This window comes from Talaromyces stipitatus, genomic scaffold, assembly GCF_000003125.1.
Source record: "Talaromyces stipitatus ATCC 10500 scf_1105507295515 genomic scaffold, whole genome shotgun sequence".
NCBI lineage: Eukaryota > Fungi > Ascomycota > Eurotiomycetes > Eurotiales > Trichocomaceae > Talaromyces > Talaromyces stipitatus.
In genome coordinates, this window is record NW_002990118.1 from 701,434 (window position 1) to 718,121 (window position 16,688).

General features: G+C 47.3%; 7 protein-coding genes across 9 annotated transcripts, besides 2 other annotated features; all 7 read right to left on the bottom strand.

Annotated features, from left to right (window-relative positions):
* Positions 1 to 338: 338 nt before the first annotated feature.
* Positions 339 to 1,258, bottom strand: TSTA_042730 (uncharacterized protein; the record flags this gene model as incomplete). The annotated part of the gene is made up of 2 exons (XM_002484706.1): positions 339 to 366; positions 429 to 1,258. 2 exons carry the CDS (start codon positions 1,256 to 1,258, stop codon positions 339 to 341), a joined length of 858 nt encoding a protein of 285 aa, XP_002484751.1.
* An 835-nt stretch (positions 1,259 to 2,093) lies between these two features.
* TSTA_042740 (uncharacterized protein) lies at positions 2,094 to 4,646 on the bottom strand (the record flags this gene model as incomplete). Of its 2 annotated transcripts, XM_002484707.1 has the most annotated exons (5): positions 4,359 to 4,646; positions 4,065 to 4,233; positions 3,857 to 4,009; positions 3,150 to 3,733; positions 2,350 to 3,096 (listed from the first exon to the last, which is right to left on the bottom strand). In XM_002484707.1, exons 1-5 carry the CDS (start codon positions 4,458 to 4,460, stop codon positions 2,350 to 2,352), a joined length of 1,755 nt encoding a protein of 584 aa, XP_002484752.1. In that variant the 5' UTR covers positions 4,461 to 4,646. The 2 variants fall into 2 exon arrangements, with proteins under 2 accessions (XP_002484753.1, XP_002484752.1); XM_002484708.1 differs by lacking the exons at positions 4,065 to 4,233; positions 4,359 to 4,646 and having other exon boundaries at positions 2,094 to 3,096; positions 3,150 to 3,805; positions 3,857 to 4,044.
* Positions 4,647 to 5,708: 1,062 nt separating this feature from the next.
* TSTA_042750 (MFS transporter, putative) lies at positions 5,709 to 7,495 on the bottom strand. Its single transcript, XM_002484709.1, has 2 exons — positions 7,170 to 7,495; positions 5,709 to 7,120 (listed from the first exon to the last, which is right to left on the bottom strand). Exons 1-2 carry the CDS (start codon positions 7,358 to 7,360, stop codon positions 5,779 to 5,781), a joined length of 1,533 nt encoding a protein of 510 aa, XP_002484754.1. The 5' UTR covers positions 7,361 to 7,495; the 3' UTR covers positions 5,709 to 5,778.
* Positions 7,496 to 9,549: 2,054 nt separating this feature from the next.
* On the bottom strand, positions 9,550 to 10,737 carry TSTA_042760 (hydroxysteroid dehydrogenase, putative; the record flags this gene model as incomplete). Its single annotated transcript, XM_002484710.1, has 2 exons — positions 9,550 to 10,128; positions 10,186 to 10,737. 2 exons carry the CDS (start codon positions 10,735 to 10,737, stop codon positions 9,550 to 9,552), a joined length of 1,131 nt encoding a protein of 376 aa, XP_002484755.1.
* Positions 10,738 to 10,916: 179 nt separating this feature from the next.
* Positions 10,917 to 13,043, bottom strand: TSTA_042770 (ATP synthase F1, beta subunit, putative). The gene is made up of 6 exons (XM_002484711.1): positions 12,995 to 13,043; positions 12,732 to 12,904; positions 12,482 to 12,567; positions 12,391 to 12,433; positions 12,024 to 12,340; positions 10,917 to 11,976 (listed from the first exon to the last, which is right to left on the bottom strand). Exons 1-6 carry the CDS (start codon positions 13,003 to 13,005, stop codon positions 11,044 to 11,046), a joined length of 1,563 nt encoding a protein of 520 aa, XP_002484756.1. The 5' UTR covers positions 13,006 to 13,043; the 3' UTR covers positions 10,917 to 11,043.
* Positions 13,044 to 13,870: 827 nt separating this feature from the next.
* On the bottom strand, positions 13,871 to 14,992 carry TSTA_042780 (cytochrome c oxidase subunit V). Its single transcript, XM_002484712.1, has 3 exons — positions 14,568 to 14,992; positions 14,315 to 14,508; positions 13,871 to 14,242 (listed from the first exon to the last, which is right to left on the bottom strand). Exons 1-3 carry the CDS (start codon positions 14,815 to 14,817, stop codon positions 14,153 to 14,155), a joined length of 534 nt encoding a protein of 177 aa, XP_002484757.1. The 5' UTR covers positions 14,818 to 14,992; the 3' UTR covers positions 13,871 to 14,152.
* Positions 13,962 to 13,995: a microsatellite.
* A 177-nt stretch (positions 14,993 to 15,169) lies between the features above and the next one.
* Positions 15,170 to 16,503, bottom strand: TSTA_042790 (cofilin). Of its 2 annotated transcripts, XM_002484713.1 has the most exons (6): positions 16,402 to 16,503; positions 16,222 to 16,262; positions 16,150 to 16,160; positions 15,840 to 16,085; positions 15,735 to 15,783; positions 15,170 to 15,679 (listed from the first exon to the last, which is right to left on the bottom strand). In XM_002484713.1, exons 2-6 carry the CDS (start codon positions 16,225 to 16,227, stop codon positions 15,542 to 15,544), a joined length of 450 nt encoding a protein of 149 aa, XP_002484758.1. In that variant the 5' UTR covers positions 16,228 to 16,262; positions 16,402 to 16,503; the 3' UTR covers positions 15,170 to 15,541. The 2 variants fall into 2 exon arrangements, with proteins under 2 accessions (XP_002484758.1, XP_002484759.1); XM_002484714.1 differs by having other exon boundaries at positions 16,222 to 16,503.
* Positions 15,387 to 15,414: a microsatellite.
* Positions 16,504 to 16,688: the final 185 nt, after the last annotated feature.

The window sequence follows — 16,688 nt, forward strand, 5'->3', positions numbered from 1 at the left end:
GACAGCAAGTCTATATCCCCAATTTCTCACTCTGGACTCAAAACAACTCAGTCCGGAGCTCTCTACATATTCCACATACAAGGAATATCATTCGTCAGAGAACTGCCTACGCGGGTTTTGTGTTCAGTGTGGGAGCTCATTGTTGTGGAGGACGGAGTCCAAGTTGGATGAGATTGATTTGTTTCTTGGGACGATTGATGAGAAGTGGCTTGTTGGTACGGAGCAAGCCGATGGCGAATCAATGGGGAAAACTCTGGGAACGCCCATGAATGGACAGTATTACTACGAGAATACCATCAAAGGTGTAACGGATTTTGTGCAAGGCGGGAAAAGATATCTTACGCATCCATCCAAATGCGAAGGTTTCTAACTTCCAAGTACGTATATTATCGCGTATAGGATTTATGATCAGCAGATCGCTAACCTACTTGCCAGGGCTTCCAAACACGCAAATGAAGTTCTTCGCCGTACCATCCGTCAAAGCATTCTTCACCATATTCCACACATTCAAATCATATGCCTCTCCAATATGTCCCACGGGATCCAGGGGACAATAATCCTGGACATATTCATTCCTAACTCCAGCCTCATTAACAGGTGAAGTCGAGGTCGGCGTAACGAGTTCATCATTTCGAGAAATAATAACAGTCAGCTGGTTTCCCGGTTGAACAATGGGTGTACCATCATTCAATTGCTCAATCGCCGCGCCACCATCGACCAAATCATTACACGCGTCACATCCAAATGTATGAAGCACATCTTGCACAAGATTATCAATACCCAAATCCTGCGCCAAAGTGATCAAGTTCGCGAAATTTGTGCCGCGCGTAGGAGGCGCGATGCTAACGATCCGTTGCACAAGTGCCGAAATGCCGGCCTCGAATTTCGGCACATACAAAGACTGAAAAGCACCCTCAGAGTGTCCCACAAGATCTATCTTGCTCTTGCCGGTATTCGTAGCGACATCTTTTATGAAATCTGCGATTTCGGCGGCGCTTTCATTAATGGGTAGGAATCCGCCGACGAGTGGGAAAGCAGGGTATGCGCCGTAGGTGGCGCGGTAAACGCAAAATCCCTGGGATTTGAGCCAGTCGCCAAGGAAGTTGATGTCTTCATAGTAGGTTGCGCCGAGACCGTGGAGGGTTATGACAGGATTGTGGCTGGAAGTGCAGGAGTAGTCGTTTCCAGGGTCCGGGGTGAGGATTGCTGAGACGAGGGTCGTTGCGGCGAGGAGGGAGAGGACAGAAAAGAATAACATGGTGGGCGATTATATACTAGGTTTGTATATATACAGAGGAAAGTATTCCGGTTCAAAGAATGCAGCAGTGAATGAAACAAATGTAAACAATGAGCGCAACGACAGAACAATGGGGTATATAACAGAAAGACACCCTCCAAAACTGGAAAACCTGAGTAAGCAAGAAATTATCACGAGGATGACAGATACCAAACACCAGGAGGGAAAAGAAAAGAAAGGAATGTCATTCATAAACAAAAAAGGACAACCGAGAAGAAAAAAAGATTCATCACATCTTGTCCAACCCTAGATTAACCGTCACGAGCTTTGCTAGTATTTAGTGGAGAGTTCGGCTTGTTAGGCTTGACTAGCCTCCCAATAGTTCGGGACGGATCGCCTTTTTTCAGCCATCCATCGAGATTTTGATATTCATTGTTTTGCTGAAGAGGTTGATGTTTAGGGTCTGAGCACTTTTAGTTCTAGCTGACAGTCTGATTATTGAGTTAGATCATAAATAGATTGACTCAGTCAATTGGGTGTTTGACTCGTGAATGGAATGCTAACGATGATCTCAGAAATCGAGACAGGCCCAGTGCGGAAGCGGATACCAACTCAAACTCAAAAGCTTTGACGAAGATATGGGATCCATCAAGATCCAATTCTTTCGTGCTCAACAAGTCAAAATAGCGGATTCCTTCCCGGGCTGAGGCAGTTAATCATTGTCGAATTGCCTAATTCTCTTTGTGCAACATGCCGGAGTCTATCTCAGTGTCACAGTCCCATACAATTTACATCTTCCTACGAGTCGACAGAGCTGGCTACAAGTCTAGGCCTGGCTAGCCAGTCCAATGGGCCAGGACGGAGGTGACACGATTGTTTCTGTACTGCCATTATCAAAACATATCCGAGGTAGAGACTCTTGCGCCATGCCACGAAAATCACGCCAAACAGATACTCACGGATTCGAGCCCTCACGCTGTAGATACATTCGAACTATTTCAAGCACCAGTATGAGGGTCTAACTGTGCAAGACATAAGGTTATTATCATATCATATCCCTCTCGTCATTATCATTATCAAACGCTGGCAAACAGCCATAAGCCGTACTAGAATCAAGGAGGAGACCCAGCACGGGCACTCAACTCTGGCATAAAACTTCCCCATAAACGCAAAGAATGACGCTTCTCAACAAGATTAAACACTTGGGCCATGAATTCACGCTCGGGGCCATCCGGTGGAAAGGCCTCCCATGCAACTCGCGTTGCGAAAGCAAGTCGATTGATCATGTTTCCGGGGGCACGACGGAGGTAATCTTCAAGACTTCGTGCGATATTGCAGGCAAATTGATACTTCTCTGGCATACTGACGGCGCCTTCGGGGCGGTCGTCAATAGTAGAGAGTATCAGTCTAGTCGCATAATAGAAACACATTGTCTGTAGTAATCGTAAATCCGGGTAGACAAGTGATGGTGGCTCGATTATCTTCATTGTTCGCAGATCACGACATCGGAATACCGGAAAAGGGTCAGCAGGGTTCTGGGATATTGTCATTTCCTTCACACGGCCTCTATGGTAGTTGTCGACATGTTTCCTCTTCCACCGCTCGAAGCGCTGTGTTAGATCGCCCACTGCGTTCCACAGGCGGGCCTGTTTTGCGCGGTATTCGCCTTTTCCAAGTAGTTGCGATTCCTGACCAGCGACGAGATCGTCATATTCTCCCAGTAAAGCAGGGATTTCGACCACAAGATCAATCAGATAATGAAGCAAATCTTTGGTCGTTGTACCCAGAGACCACGGAATATTCTTCCAAGCATCAGTGTCCATGAAACTCGGTTTTCGATCGACGAGTGAGACTCCAACCTGAAAAAAATGTAAGTGTAACTTCTTCGTTATTCATGAATGCTAGAACCAACCCAGTATGGACGTAACTCTGTAAATAGCAGATGCTCAACACCTTGGACATGATTCTCGGGTCCTCGGTGCTGAATCAACTGTGCTGCTCCTCTAACGTGCGCCAAAACTCCTGCGTCCGACGTACGTTCGATACTCTCAAAAGCTAAAAGTAGTGTAACAGTGACTAGCGTCGCTTCCGAGCGACTTCGTTCTGGATCCAACAATGCCTCCTGCAAGGAGCGCAAGACTTTGGGATACAATTTGATACCTGCCGCTTCGATGCGAGTGTCTTTGACACTGCGGCCAAAGAAAGTCAAAGATACAGCATCGTAAGCACTAGATATCAACGGAGAGAACATTCGAATATCGGCACCAGCTCGTAAGGCTCCTGCGTGGCCCGAACTTGCATCTACTTCGGGACTGAAAGCGTCAACGAACCGCTGTATAAACAAGTCCAGCATCGGTTTCTGAGGAGCAAATCGAGATAATGGGCCACCCCAGTCTTCATCAACAGTGATACTCTCAGTGCTGCTGCTGCCGCTACTACTACTGTGGGAATCACTGAAACCTGCATTTGACTGCCTTGCTCGGACAAGGTGCCATCCTTCCAGAGTCGACTCCTCGTCTTCTTTGTCATCAAAGCTTGAAGGAGTAAGCATACGCAGAGGTAAGCTCCCTTTTGAGCATAATTAGTAGCCATCCACTCCGAACATGTCAGGTCTCTCACCTCTCTGTTGCCCAATGGCTTGGGCGCGACGATTCTGACGGCCGGATCGAATACTACCAACCAGATCATCAACTACGTCGATTGGTTCTGAGCGAATTGCCTGGAAGAGTTTTTCGAGTTCGGCCAATTTGCGAGATTGTGCTGCTTGTCCACCTATGCCTCAGATCGTAAGATATCAGCCGATCTCGCGCAAGAAGGATATACTTACCTTGTTGGCTAATCCTGAGCTTCAAATCCTTGATCTCGTTTCGCAGTTTTTGAATCTCCTCCGCCTGAGCAATTGGCTGCGTCTCATCATCATCGGGTCCAATGTCGTAAACACATTTTGAAGGATGGCCATGGGCGCAGCAAGCATTGCATGGTTTAACTCGATCACACTAGACGATATGAGTGAGCTTCATAGTAACCTAAGAACAATGCAATCACAAGCAATTCAGATACTTCCACGACATCATAATGAGACATAAGAGTAATAAATCTGCTAAAAAGGAGAAGAGCCAACCTTGACTTTACGCAAACGGCACACTCGACAAGATCGTGACTGACGCGTGGCGGGTTTCTTGTTCTTCGATTTCTGTCCCTCGCCACGGCCTAGGTCCGCCATTGCGGCCAGTAGCGACCGGGGAGGGTTACCGTCACAGCGGCGCCTGGCACAGGAATAGAGCCCTAATTCCCCAGGAGATCCACGCCTAGAAACAATATTCTAACCCTAAAAAACCCCGGAAGTGGAATGAACTGTTGGAGATTTAAGACATTGTGTGTTGGTGAAGTCCACGAACAGGAGCGTAGGAATGGGCAGGCTGAGATTTGTGAGATCTCGGAGGTGCTCGCTCCAGTGGAATCGGCGGGCGAAAAGCGATCTGGTTTTCCTATTTAGCTTCAGAGACTAGAACGTCTGCGCAATGCACCATACGGCATAAGCCGCCGGGTTCACACCAATAATCTCATGAAGACTGCCCGCGGAGGCCTTTCAGCTAGCCTCGTTAGTCGATCAGTTTGAAAGCCCCACTGAGGAGACGTCCGAGACGCGATTCATTGCCATGTCGACTGGCCATAGCCCATAGCCCATGACGGCTGGATGGTACCATCCATAACTACGTCGTACAGGTATCACTCGCTGATCTCGGACTATCATATGAAATGCCATGTTGAATGGATTTATCAGATAGCCATTTTGCCGTGAATACGATGCTTGTAAGCATCCGAGTGACAAGAGTGACAGTCACGAATTGGATCCAACCGGCCTGCGAGCCGTCTTCCGTCTCCAATTTTGCCTGAGCGCTATCCGTGCATTAGCCCAACGGCTCAACGGTTTGAATACTTGATTGGCCTGATATAAATTGACCTCCTTGCATTGGCGTTGCTATCTAACACTGGATTTGGCAATTTTCGACGCAGCAGTCATTAGATCGAGATTATTGATGCGGCTGTCGGACAATCCCGTTTGCTGGTGCTTGCTCTGGATAATACTTGGTGATATCGAGAAGATCAAACGGAGGCCAGTGGAATCTTGCAAGTATCAGTATCGGTCACCAGTGGTCTATACGACCGGATGTAGTACTCCGTAGACACCAGTTGACGGGAGCCATACCTAGGTATACAGACTGAATCCTAGGTATACATCGTGATAGTCCGATTACTTGCCGAGAAGTGACCGCATATTGAGACCCGCAGGACACAGATTAGACTCTGGATTGCATGAGGGTGAACTACTGGGCGGAGTGACTCGTCAGGATGAAGTTGTGTAGAAGCTGTGTAGAAGTGTCATTCTATAGGGTGACAAGTGTGGGTAGTTCCTGCACTCAGGTACGAACTTCCTGCCTCAGGCCAAACTTCAACTTCGCAACTTATTGATTACCGATGTGATGGAAACATTCAATTGATCATTTAATCATCAAGGCATGCGACGCTATATACATAAATTAAAGAACATAACGGAATCCCTTCTGCAACCGACGAGCTGCCGCAACATCAATACCCTCAACTTCAGCAGTCTTTTGCAATCGTCGCAAGTCTCGCTCCGACAAGATACTATCCTCATTCTCCAGACGTTCCAGTCGCTTATTCTCCGACCTGAGGTCAACATACAAGTATAGCCCAGTGAGGAAGGCTACTCCCAGCATGGCAATACAAATACCAAGCGCGGGACGATAGTGAGGCGCATCCTGGGCGCGATAGGTATATGCTGTCCAGATACTGGCTGAATTACCAATGGAATTGATAAAGGCGTATGCAGCAGCTCGTTTGGCCGGTGGGCGAGCAATGGTGGAACCAATCCATCCGAATATAGTGGCGATCATGCAGAAGGCAAAATTCATCAGGAAAAGCGACAGATATCGTGGGCCGAAACTCGATGTTGTCATGAAAATGATGAATCCGACGATGGAGATTGGGATGGGAATAACGTAAAAAATGAATCGCTTCTGGAACTTGTCCGATATGTGATTGTGAAGAATGGAATAGAACACCATGAACACGTACGGCGGCGCAACGAGTAAGAGGGAGATGATATTGCTGTATCCCAGGGTTTTGGTAAGGGTTGGGAAGAAGTATTGGAAACCGGTGGCAGCGACAACACACATGTATGCCAGGGCGAAGAGATAGGTACGTTTATCAGTGAAAGCGAGTTTTGCACCGCGCCACTGGCTCATGCCACCAGATTCATCACTGTCGGCCTCTGCGGCATCGATGGCAAGACGTCGCATGGCAACAGCCTTCATTTCGGGGGATAAGAGCCTCCAGTTCTCGGGGAAGTCGGGAAGGAAGAGCATGATGAGAATTCCAACGAAAATAGTGATTGATCCTTCAATGATATAGAGCCATTGCCATGCTGCCATTCCGCGAGCATCTTCAAGACCGGACAAGATGCCAGCTGCGATGAGGTTTCCAAAGGCACCACTGAGGAGAGAGCCAGAGTAGAAAATACTCATTCGAAGAGCGAGTTCTTTCTTGGTATACCAACTGGAAAGGTAGAACAAGATACCGGCAAAGAAGGGGGCCTCGACAATACCGAGGATAAAACGACAGGCGATTATGGCGCCGTAACTCTTGACCTGGCTGGTCAGAGCAGAGACCAGGCCCCAGGCAGCGACGAAGAAGCCGATGTATACGGATGGCCGTCCGATATAGTTAAGAGCCAAGTTGGAGGGGACTTGCATCAGGATGTATCCGACGAATAGAATGGATAGACCGGTCTGGTATTGGGAGTCGTTCATATGCAATGAGGCCATGAGACCTTGCAATTTGGCAGAGGCATAGTTATTTCTATCCAGTTAGCCAGACCATCCCTGCTAGTTTGGGTTACCATGCTTACCGATCAATATAGTTCATCAGGTACACGATGATAACAAAAGGGAGGATGATGGAATCGATTCGACGAAGCAGCTTCTTCTCCAAGATTTTCTCTTGTGGAGTCAGCTCAGTGAGGTGAACAATCTCCTCATGCGCCAATTCGGCTTTCTCCCCCATTGCCTCATGGTCACGAATGATTCCGTCTGCAGCCATGGCGACTATTTCAGAGTACTACAGACAAGGAACTGCAGGAACTTCTCAGCTCTGGAAAGAACGTCAGAACGGCAGCCATGTGGTTTATATAGCTAATTAGCGTGGGGGATATCATTTTGATTACAAAACATTCATCCCTGGATTACATGATAATCATTTACCGATGAGAAGAGCAATGACCAGGGTAGCTGTCCTAGCTCCAGGCATAGTGATCAAGTTTTACTCCGTACAGAGTATTACCGTATTGTTGCATGTTCAGGCCTCGGATCCGACGATTAAGCTTAGACCTTAACTCCATGCGAAAAGTGGATATGGAAAGGTCAAAACGCGGGGAATGACGCTTGATTATGTTGCTACTGGTCGAGAGACGTGAAGAGGACCACGCAGCGTGGGGGATGTGCTGGGTAGGCTTTCCTTGTCTGAGCTTGCCATTTGAAGGGGCTTGGCTTGCCACTGATTCCTGGAGGCTGGTAAGATATCTTTCCATTTGGCCAGGGATAAGTCACCTATACATGAGATTAGAGGCGAAACAAAGTAGAACGTCCTGCAGTACACTGAGAAACTGATTGCAGTATGGATATTTGTCTGATCTGTTAGAACAGATCACGAGTACACATTCTGGAGTACAAAAATCCGGGGGAACAAATTAATATGCGGGGGAAAAAAGACCCCTTCCGGGAAAATCCTCCGCTTAAATTCACTTCTAACCAAGATCCGATCCTATTAATGTGCTCCGTATACATCCAAGCCAATAATGCCATTTAAAAGGCTGGAATTAGCCGCTTTTTAGTTAATTACCTATGTTATCACATGGTTGATTGCGTGGGGGGGGGGAGGGGAGTATAAGCTGCAGGGATACTAGATTTGGTATCCCGAGATTATTCTTACTTTTGAGATGGAAGTACGTACTATGGGTATTGCATGATTTGAGCAGTGAGTATCAGTTGCCGATAGTTAGCAGAAAGGATATCATAAATCATTATCAATAGTCGTCTCGTCATACTGGTACATGTAGTCATGATTCGTATACCGGAAGAGTCTCAGACTCTTCACCAGCTTCAGAAATCCATAGCTTCTCATCCCCATCTTCACCTTCACCACACAATTCCTCAGCATTGATCTTTCAACAAGTGGCACGCGCTTCAACTGACTCGAGGCGATAGTAACACGTCTGAGTCGGATTGATTGAATCCTCAATCGTAGATTCTTTGATTTCTGCTCGTCTGTGATATAAACCACATTCCGGACTGTGGATAAGTCTAGACTCGCTCTCTTCCGGGTTAGGATATTGGCCAGAGTGGGAGTTGATATGGCTCCATTTCGCATTTGTTAATGTCGAGAGGCTATTGTGCTAAGAAAGATTTTGCTTCGGCGTATGCATGTCTTCTTGTCCGTGGTGCTACTACTCTCGCTGTCGACGTGCTCGGAGTTACTATCCGTGTCGACGCTGTTACTTGACCATCGTCCAAGATCTTCGATTTTGACTGAGTACTCGACTTTGGAGTCGTAGTTGATGGCTGCGAGTATTGAATCTGGGCGTGTGTGTGAGAGGCGCATTGTAGCGAGTAGGAGAGGAGTTTTGTCTCGAGACGGGACATTGAGACTGTTATTTTGGGTAATTATGAGGGAATTGTAGAAAAAAGTTTTGTTTTTTGTTTTTACTTATTCATTTTATTCATTCATTACATTGAATCTCTCGGGAGGTTTATATACCCAAATTATATGCATTGAATCCTAGAGATCAAAGCAAAGTGAGTAGATAGAAATGCGGATGCCTACTGTAGTTGCAACATCAACACCAAAACAGCCAATAGTCATAACGAATAATTGTTCTACCTAATTTCATATCTCAATTCATTTATTGAAATGCAACTATATCTTAGATATACGGCAGCCTGCTGAAGTTCGAACAAGCTTAGAGAGGATTTGAGAATTACCGGATTGGGTATACTAACACTAAGAAAGGTAAGTGAATTTGTAGTGTATCATCGTACATGATTTGTATGTGCGATGAAGTCATTATAAGAATGAGAACTGCAATGCCTAAACCCTCGTCTATATGATCTTCTGAGCATGGCTATCAGGATGGGTGATTGCAAGGCAACCGCTTTTGGGCTTGATGAGTACATACAACTCCATCAACTATCAACCGACAACTCTCATTTCTTCCCCCCCATTTGTGTCTGCGTCTAACTCTGAACCCTCCTCCACCACTCCCACGCCTCCCTAAACGACTCTTTCAACCTCTTATTCCCCTCAGGCTCATACCCCAACACCCGTCTCGCCTCGCCAATATCAAAATACCTCATCGCAACCGCATCACCAACTTCACTCGGCGAGATAGCAGTCGTCTTCGAAAACAACGACACTATCTTCAGTATAGCCGTAAATAGCCAAACCGGAATAACCGTATATCTTCCATAGCTTTTGTCAGGCTCATCATCCACAATCCGCCAGATCATTTCTTGTAATTCCCTGAATGGTTTTGGAGATCCATCCGTAACGAAAAAAGCGCGCCGATTTGCGCTTTCTTTTTTATGATCTGGAGAATCAAGTAGGTTATTCATAGCCAACACATGCGCCAAACCGACATTATCAGCAGACGAAAAATCATATAAATTCTTCCCCGAGCCTAGGCTGATCCTGCGTGGACTTGTCGCTATTAAAGGGAACAGATTTGCATCTAGCGTGCCCACGACGCCGTGCGTGCGGATTGCGCATGTTCTTATTCTCAGTGTTGGGGAGAGGATGAGGGATTCTGCTTTTGCCTTCCACACTATTATCAGATCTACCTACACAATTTAAGAAAAGGAAAGGGGACTGACCTTAGTCCTAGCATACTCACTATCCCACTTTTCCCCCTCCCTAAGATGCTCCGTCTGAATTTCCGAGGCATTCACCAAATCCATCCAACTATCCGGTTTGACAGCATCACACGAACTCGTATACACCAATACCTCAACCTCCTCAGTCTTTTCAGCGATATCAATCACATTCCTCGTCCCGTCAACATTAACCTTCCACAACTCCTCATCGCTCAATCGCTTCTTCTTAGCAGCCGAAGGAATAATCGATGCTGAATGAATAACCACTGTCGGTCTCACGGATTTAAATATCCTGCCCAATGCGGGAGGGGACGTGATATCCGCGTTATGGAAATGGAGTTGTCCATTTTTATATACCTGCTCGAATAGATTGAATGGATAATCGGCGAATGATGGAGAGGTAATGTCGAGGATGTGTATGATTGCGGTTGGATGGTGGGTTAGGAGGGATTTGAGGATTGCGAAACCGATGCAGCCGGCGCCTCCTGTTAGGATTATTTTCAACCCATCCTCCTTTTTGGGGCTATTGGGTTGAGCGGGTTGTTGGGACATTTTTTTTGATTGTTAGTTGCCTTTTGAATGTAGTGAACAGAGTTGAGGGTATTTAAATTATGCAGGACGCTTCTATTTATGCACGACATTCCTATCTGGGAATGGCTAAGGCTCATGTTACATATATATCTACGATCCAGTCTCAGCTTGACATGGATGCCATAACAGCTAAACTTATTGGACAGATAGAGAACATTTAATCCATTTCTTTTATACGGGTAATATACACACGCGCTAAAAGAAAGCGGAGACGATATGCAAGTGACAAATGAAACAAACAGTTAAGTTAAATTGATATTACATCCTTTATGAAGATCCCTCAAGTTCAGCCAAAATCTTCTCGCCCTTGGCACGAGCAGACTCAAAGTCACCGACCATGTAGAAAGCAGCCTCGGGAAGATCGTCACCTTCACCGTTGATGATGGCCTTGAAGCTGCGGATGGTGTCCTTCAAGTCGACGAGCTTACCCTCGATACCAGTGAAGACCTGGGCAACGGTGAAAGGTTGGCTCAAGAAACGTTGCAATTTACGGGCACGCTCGACGGTAAGCTTGTCGGCTTCGGACAATTCGTCCATACCCAAAATGGCAATGATATCCTGGAGGGATTTGTACTCCTGGAGCATCTGCTGGACACGGGAGGCGGTCTGGTAGTGGTCCTCACCGACGACACGGGGGTCCAACATACGAGACTTGGAGTCAAGAGGGTCGACAGCAGGGTAAATACCCAACTCAGAGATACCACGAGACAAGACAGTGGTGGCGTCCAAGTGAGCGAAAGTGGTGGCAGGGGCAGGATCAGTCAAATCGTCAGCGGGCACGTAGACGGCTTGCACGGAGGTAATGGAACCTTTGGTGGTGGTGGTAATACGTTCCTGCATGACACCCATGTCGACGGCAAGAGTGGGCTGGTAACCGACGGCAGAGGGGATACGACCCAAAAGGGCAGACACCTCAGAACCGGCCTGGGTGAAACGGAAAATGTTGTCAATGAAGAGAAGCACGTCTTGACCTTCCTCGTCACGGAAGTACTCGGCAATGGTCAAACCAGTAAGAGCGACACGGGCACGGGCACCGGGGGGCTCGTTCATCTGACCAAACACGAGAGCGACCTTGGACTCGCCCTCGAGCTGAATGACACCAGTTTCCTGCATTTCGTGGTACAAATCGTTACCCTCACGAGTACGCTCACCGACACCAGTGAAGACAGAGTAACCACCGTGAGCCTTGGCAATGTTGTTCTGAACGTTGTTAGCACAGTCGAGAATTACAGGCGTAGGGAACGTACAATCAACTCCTGGATAAACACAGTCTTTCCGACACCGGCACCACCAAAGAGACCAATCTTTCCACCACGAGCATAAGGGGCAAGAAGATCGACGACCTTGATACCAGTGACCAAGACCTCAGCGGAGGTGGATTGTTCAGCAAAGGAAGGGGGTTCGGTGTGAATAGGAGCGTACTTGGTGGCCTTGATAGGACCACGCTCGTCAATGGGGTCACCAGTGACGTTCATGATACGGCCGAGCGTACCAGGACCGACGGGAATACTGATGGGGGAGCCAGTGTCCTTGGCGGGAGCACCACGGGTAAGACCCTCGGTACCTGTACGAGTTTAGACGCGTTGAGCATAGATAATGGGTTTTAATACATACCGTCCATAGCAATTGTACGAACGACACTCTCACCCAAGTGTTGCTATTAACGTTAGTATCGTCTCTAAACACACGTACGGATGATACTTACAGCAACTTCGAGCACAAGCTTCTGGCCGTTGTTGTCGGTCTCAAGGGCGTTGAGAATGGGAGGAAGAGACTCGGAGTCGAATTTCACTATTTTCCATCAGAATTTATCCTTGTAATACAAGCAAAACGGCATTGGCGATGGCGACATAATCGGGGTGGTGATGTTGAGAAAAAGATTTTCCATCAATCCAAGCTCACCGACGAGCTGTGCCAATGCCAAGCCTTGCCGGGTAGAAAAACGTGTTACATACCGTCGACGACGGCACCGATGACCTGGTGAATCTTTCCAACGAGGTTGGCATCTGTGCTTGCAAATCGAGCAGAGAGAGCAGGAAGAGCATTGGAACGAAGAGGCTCGAAAGCGCGACGAGCCACAGGGGTCGGTCGGGCAAAGGCAGCCCTGCCGAAGGTCCGGGCGAGGCCGCTGTAGAGAAAAAATTAGAATGGCTAGATCAGTATGAAGGAGAAGGGAATAGACAGGAAACTGAAAAGCTCAATTGACTTGATGACATACCTCTTGAACATTGTGATGGGTGTTTAAGAGCGAAACAGAAAAAAAGGATGGGGGAGAGGAGAGAAAAGAGATGGAGAAGTTTGGCAGGTTTGCTGAATGAAGAGTTTCTGAGGTCGAAGGGAGGTGCGACGGCTTTGCTGGCGTTGCGCTTCGGCGGAGGTTTTTCCGGTTCCCGTGACCCGACCACACCCGACCTAGCAACCACAAACTCGATTTGAGCACGATCAGGCTGTGTTATTTTATAGAATTCTCTATTTATTATACTGTTTATAGATATTTACCAATCTCTATATACAAAATTACTTCAACATACTAACCTCTTCGTGGACAATCACTTTGTTTACATCTCTTCCACTCCGTTCCGTAGCCGGGGTTTCAGGCCCCGTACTAACCCATCTCATCCAAGTCATTTTCTTGACGAGATTTTCGTTCTGCAGTGCAATGGCGTCGATTGGCCGCCAATTAGAGGCGAAAATAGTCAATTGTATGGATATATCAACATGAACAGAAATAAATAGTAAATTCCAGGTCAATTGCTTCACATACATAGCAACCTGACGAGCTAACTGCTACGTCCAAAATACGTAGCTTGTTGGTGCCTGAGGCTGCAGCTCGTTAGCCGCGAATGTTCCACGGTTGACCGGGATGACGTCCTGTCGACATTTGGCTCGGAGGATTTTGATACAGGACTTTATCGATGCCCTTTCATTCAATTGGAAACAATTAGAGTACATAATATTGGATTTTGTGCAGTAGATAGCTATTACCTTCCTGATATGTTTTCTACTCAGGTATATATCACTAGCTAGAGCTAGCTAGATAGCAGATTGCGGTCGATTGAATAAATATAAAACTAGATTCTTTTCTCTAAGTAGATAGGCAATGCTCAACATTGAATAGATAATCCAAGTTACAAAGGAAATAGATTGACTATGGCACAAGTAGTAGACGATACATGGAATTCTGCTCAATTCAATTCAGTTCAGTTCAGTTTAATTCAGGTCCAACTGGAAGGGAACAGGAGATCAAAGAGAGGGAGAGAGCGGGACGACAATACTATTGTATATTTAGACAATGCGAGTCCTCTCGCTCGTGTTCCAATCTTCAATTTCTATATTGTTTGACAATTCCTTCCAATGTAGTTGACGGATTATAAAGTTATGAGGACTTGGCAGGTGCGCTCTGGATGTAGCCGGGACCTTCATAGTTGGGGTTGCTGATACCGCTGATGGGTTCGATCTTCTCTTTCTGTGCGTAGTAAATCATCGGGTTAGCCGCTATCCTGATAGAAAGTCATGATGGGAGGGACGAGGGACGAACCTTGGCATATTCATTGGTGGCCTCTTGCCATTCCTTGGTCAATGTGCGAGGAGGCTCCTTGGCAAAGAGACGGGTAGTGTAGAAGAGGGCAATGGAAACGGCGAACAATTGAGAGACCTTGGCCAGGACCTTCCAGCCTTCACCCTTGGGGGTCTCTTTGCGAGGACCATGGGATCCGAAAGCGATCCAGTAAGCTATTCCGCCACATCAATACGGTCCTATTTCATCTGACTGACGGATCGTAAATACATACCGGCCTTCTTCTCCTGCAAAGTCATCTCATGCCAATCAACCTTCATACGATCCCGGAGCTGCATGAACAAATCGGCCTGTTCCTGAGGAGGCATTCCCTCCCAGCGCTTCTCGATACCGGCGAGCGTGGGGTTGGCAATGGCGTGTTCGGAGGCGGAACGGGTCTGCTGAGCAGCTACGCGAGCCATTGGGGTAGCAGTGGCTCGGACAGCAGGGCTGCGAGCAGCCTGGGAAGCGGCGCGAACGAACATTGTGTGTGCGAGCGACAAAAAGAATTGGCGAGAGATATAAAAGGCAGTCGGGAGAGAGGATTACAGAGAGAGCGATGCTCCTCGAGAAGAGCTGATCGATCAACAGGAAAGGTATGGAGTAGAGATTGGTCGACCAGGTGGGTTGTGTTGGTGGTGATTTTGATTCTCGTGAGGTGAGGTGGAAGTTCTGCTCGGGAGGCCGGGCTTGGTCATGACGGTTTTTGCGCGCGGCTGATTGGCTGTCGGCAACGGCACTAGTCCCGCGGACCCGAGACTTTGCCGTCCTTTTGGGTCGTACGACTATCAACTTCTTCGAGTCTTATACTCGGGCGAGACTTTCTTTTACTATTTATCAACCCAACAAACCTCTGTTCATCAAGCAAAACTAACGAGACTAGAAAGGAAAAGCAGAGATATTTGACTTGTGCATCTTCAAGCTCATACACAGTTCAGAAAACAACGCAATGCGAACTGCCAAAGTAAAAAAGAATCCAGACTAATCGAACCTCAATCACACAACACAACAAAAGAAATCATTGATGGAAGTGGAAGGAATATTGGCAGTCCATTTCATTCATTCATTCATTCAATCAATCAATCGAGGGAATGCGAACGTTTATTTTGAGTGAATTTTACAGCAGTGCATGCAAGATGTGAAGCACATAAAAGTCCATATTCCCCCGGAAACCGGCCGGTGTGTTCAAAGTACGAAAGAGAATGTAATTTATTGGCCCTTGCCCTTGCTGACTTCGGCAAGGACACTCTTCCATTCAATGTCAGACTTGTCATCGGCGTGGATGGACTGGACGACATTCACGGCGTTCTTGAGAACCTCGCGAGTGCTGGCGTAAAGCATAGACAACTAGTCTCGTCAGCAAGGTTCTACTGACAGATTCGCCGGGGGGGGGAGCACTTACACGCGTGGGAGTGTCTTGAGGAACCCACGAAATGAAGATAATCTTGCTCCTATAATAATAGCCACGTTAATTGGGTCCCATATCTCTATCCAAAAATAAACATACCTCTGACCCTCTCCCGGAATCTCATACTGAACATCGTAGGTAGCATATCTAGGCGCAGGGTTCCCGGCAGCATCCTTGGCATCAGCGAGTTTTGTACGGAAAACCTCCCAATCGGCGTCGTCGGAAACATCGTCGACGACGACTCGCTTCTTATCGTCGGTGATTTTGTAGATGACGAACTTGGTCTTGCCGCGGCTTAGACGGAATTCGTTGAACTTGTTGATGCATTCATCATCGACGGTGACACTGGATTAGATGTTAGGGGTTGTCCTGTCGTGTGCTCTATCAATGGCAAGAAATGGCGACGTACCCTGATGCGAGCTATTCATTGATTAGTTGAATTCCGTATACAGGAAGAGATAAAGACAATGACAATACTTACAGACATGACGATGGATATAAATTGATCCTATGCGAAGAGAACTGCGAAGGGGTATATAGTCAGTGGCTGTAGATTGATGCTGATAATGGTGGTGCGACCGGATTGCGGGGAGGGGGGTGTTCGGCAAGCTGGTTCACCGGGCTACGTAGTAGTCAAGAAGGTCGAGGACGAACAACGTACAGAGAGAGTTATATGTGGAGTTCTGGTAGGAGTTGAGAGAGGTCAAGGAGTGATTGTTGTGAGAGTGGCGGTGGATAGGAGAATAGTTAATAGAAGCAGCCTGGGAGAGCGAGAGATGATGGAGGGGCTAAGCTGGCTTGTTTACTCGCAGTGGCAGGCCAATCAGCGTGTTTGTTTGGGCGGTTGGTGGGGGACAGGCTGAAGCCTGAGGCCACAATCGCATGGAATTTTTCTTTTCCTCTGTATATCATCACAGTTGAACTATACAGATGATGCTACTCTGGAAT

What these genes read in the sequence shown, in the direction of transcription:
- TSTA_042750 (XM_002484709.1), bottom strand. Translation starts at nt 7,360, where the DNA reads ATGGCTGCAGACGGAATCATTCGTGACCATGAGGCAATGGGGGAGAAA. An exon ending in CTGATGAACTATATTGATCG is followed by an intron (nt 7,121 to 7,169) that starts GTAAGCATGGTA and finishes CTAACTGGATAG; the next exon opens with AAATAACTATGCCTCTGCCA.
- TSTA_042770 (XM_002484711.1), bottom strand. An exon ending in CATCGGTGCCGTCGTCGACG is followed by an intron (nt 12,568 to 12,731) that starts GTATGTAACACG and finishes GATGGAAAATAG; the next exon opens with TGAAATTCGACTCCGAGTCT. An exon ending in AGCTTGTGCTCGAAGTTGCT is followed by an intron (nt 12,434 to 12,481) that starts GTAAGTATCATC and finishes TAACGTTAATAG; the next exon opens with CAACACTTGGGTGAGAGTGT.
- TSTA_042780 (XM_002484712.1), bottom strand. Translation starts at nt 14,817, where the DNA reads ATGTTCGTTCGCGCCGCTTCCCAGGCTGCTCGCAGCCCTGCTGTCCGA. An exon ending in TTTGCAGGAGAAGAAGGCCG is followed by an intron (nt 14,509 to 14,567) that starts GTATGTATTTAC and finishes GTGGCGGAATAG; the next exon opens with CTTACTGGATCGCTTTCGGA. An exon ending in CCACCAATGAATATGCCAAG is followed by an intron (nt 14,243 to 14,314) that starts GTTCGTCCCTCG and finishes TACTACGCACAG; the next exon opens with AAAGAGAAGATCGAACCCAT.
- TSTA_042790 (XM_002484713.1), bottom strand. An exon ending in ATTCCGGGAGAGGGTCAGAG is followed by an intron (nt 15,784 to 15,839) that starts GTATGTTTATTT and finishes CTATTATTATAG; the next exon opens with GAGCAAGATTATCTTCATTT. An exon ending in CTCAAGACACTCCCACGCGT is followed by an intron (nt 15,680 to 15,734) that starts GTAAGTGCTCCC and finishes TGACGAGACTAG; the next exon opens with TTGTCTATGCTTTACGCCAG.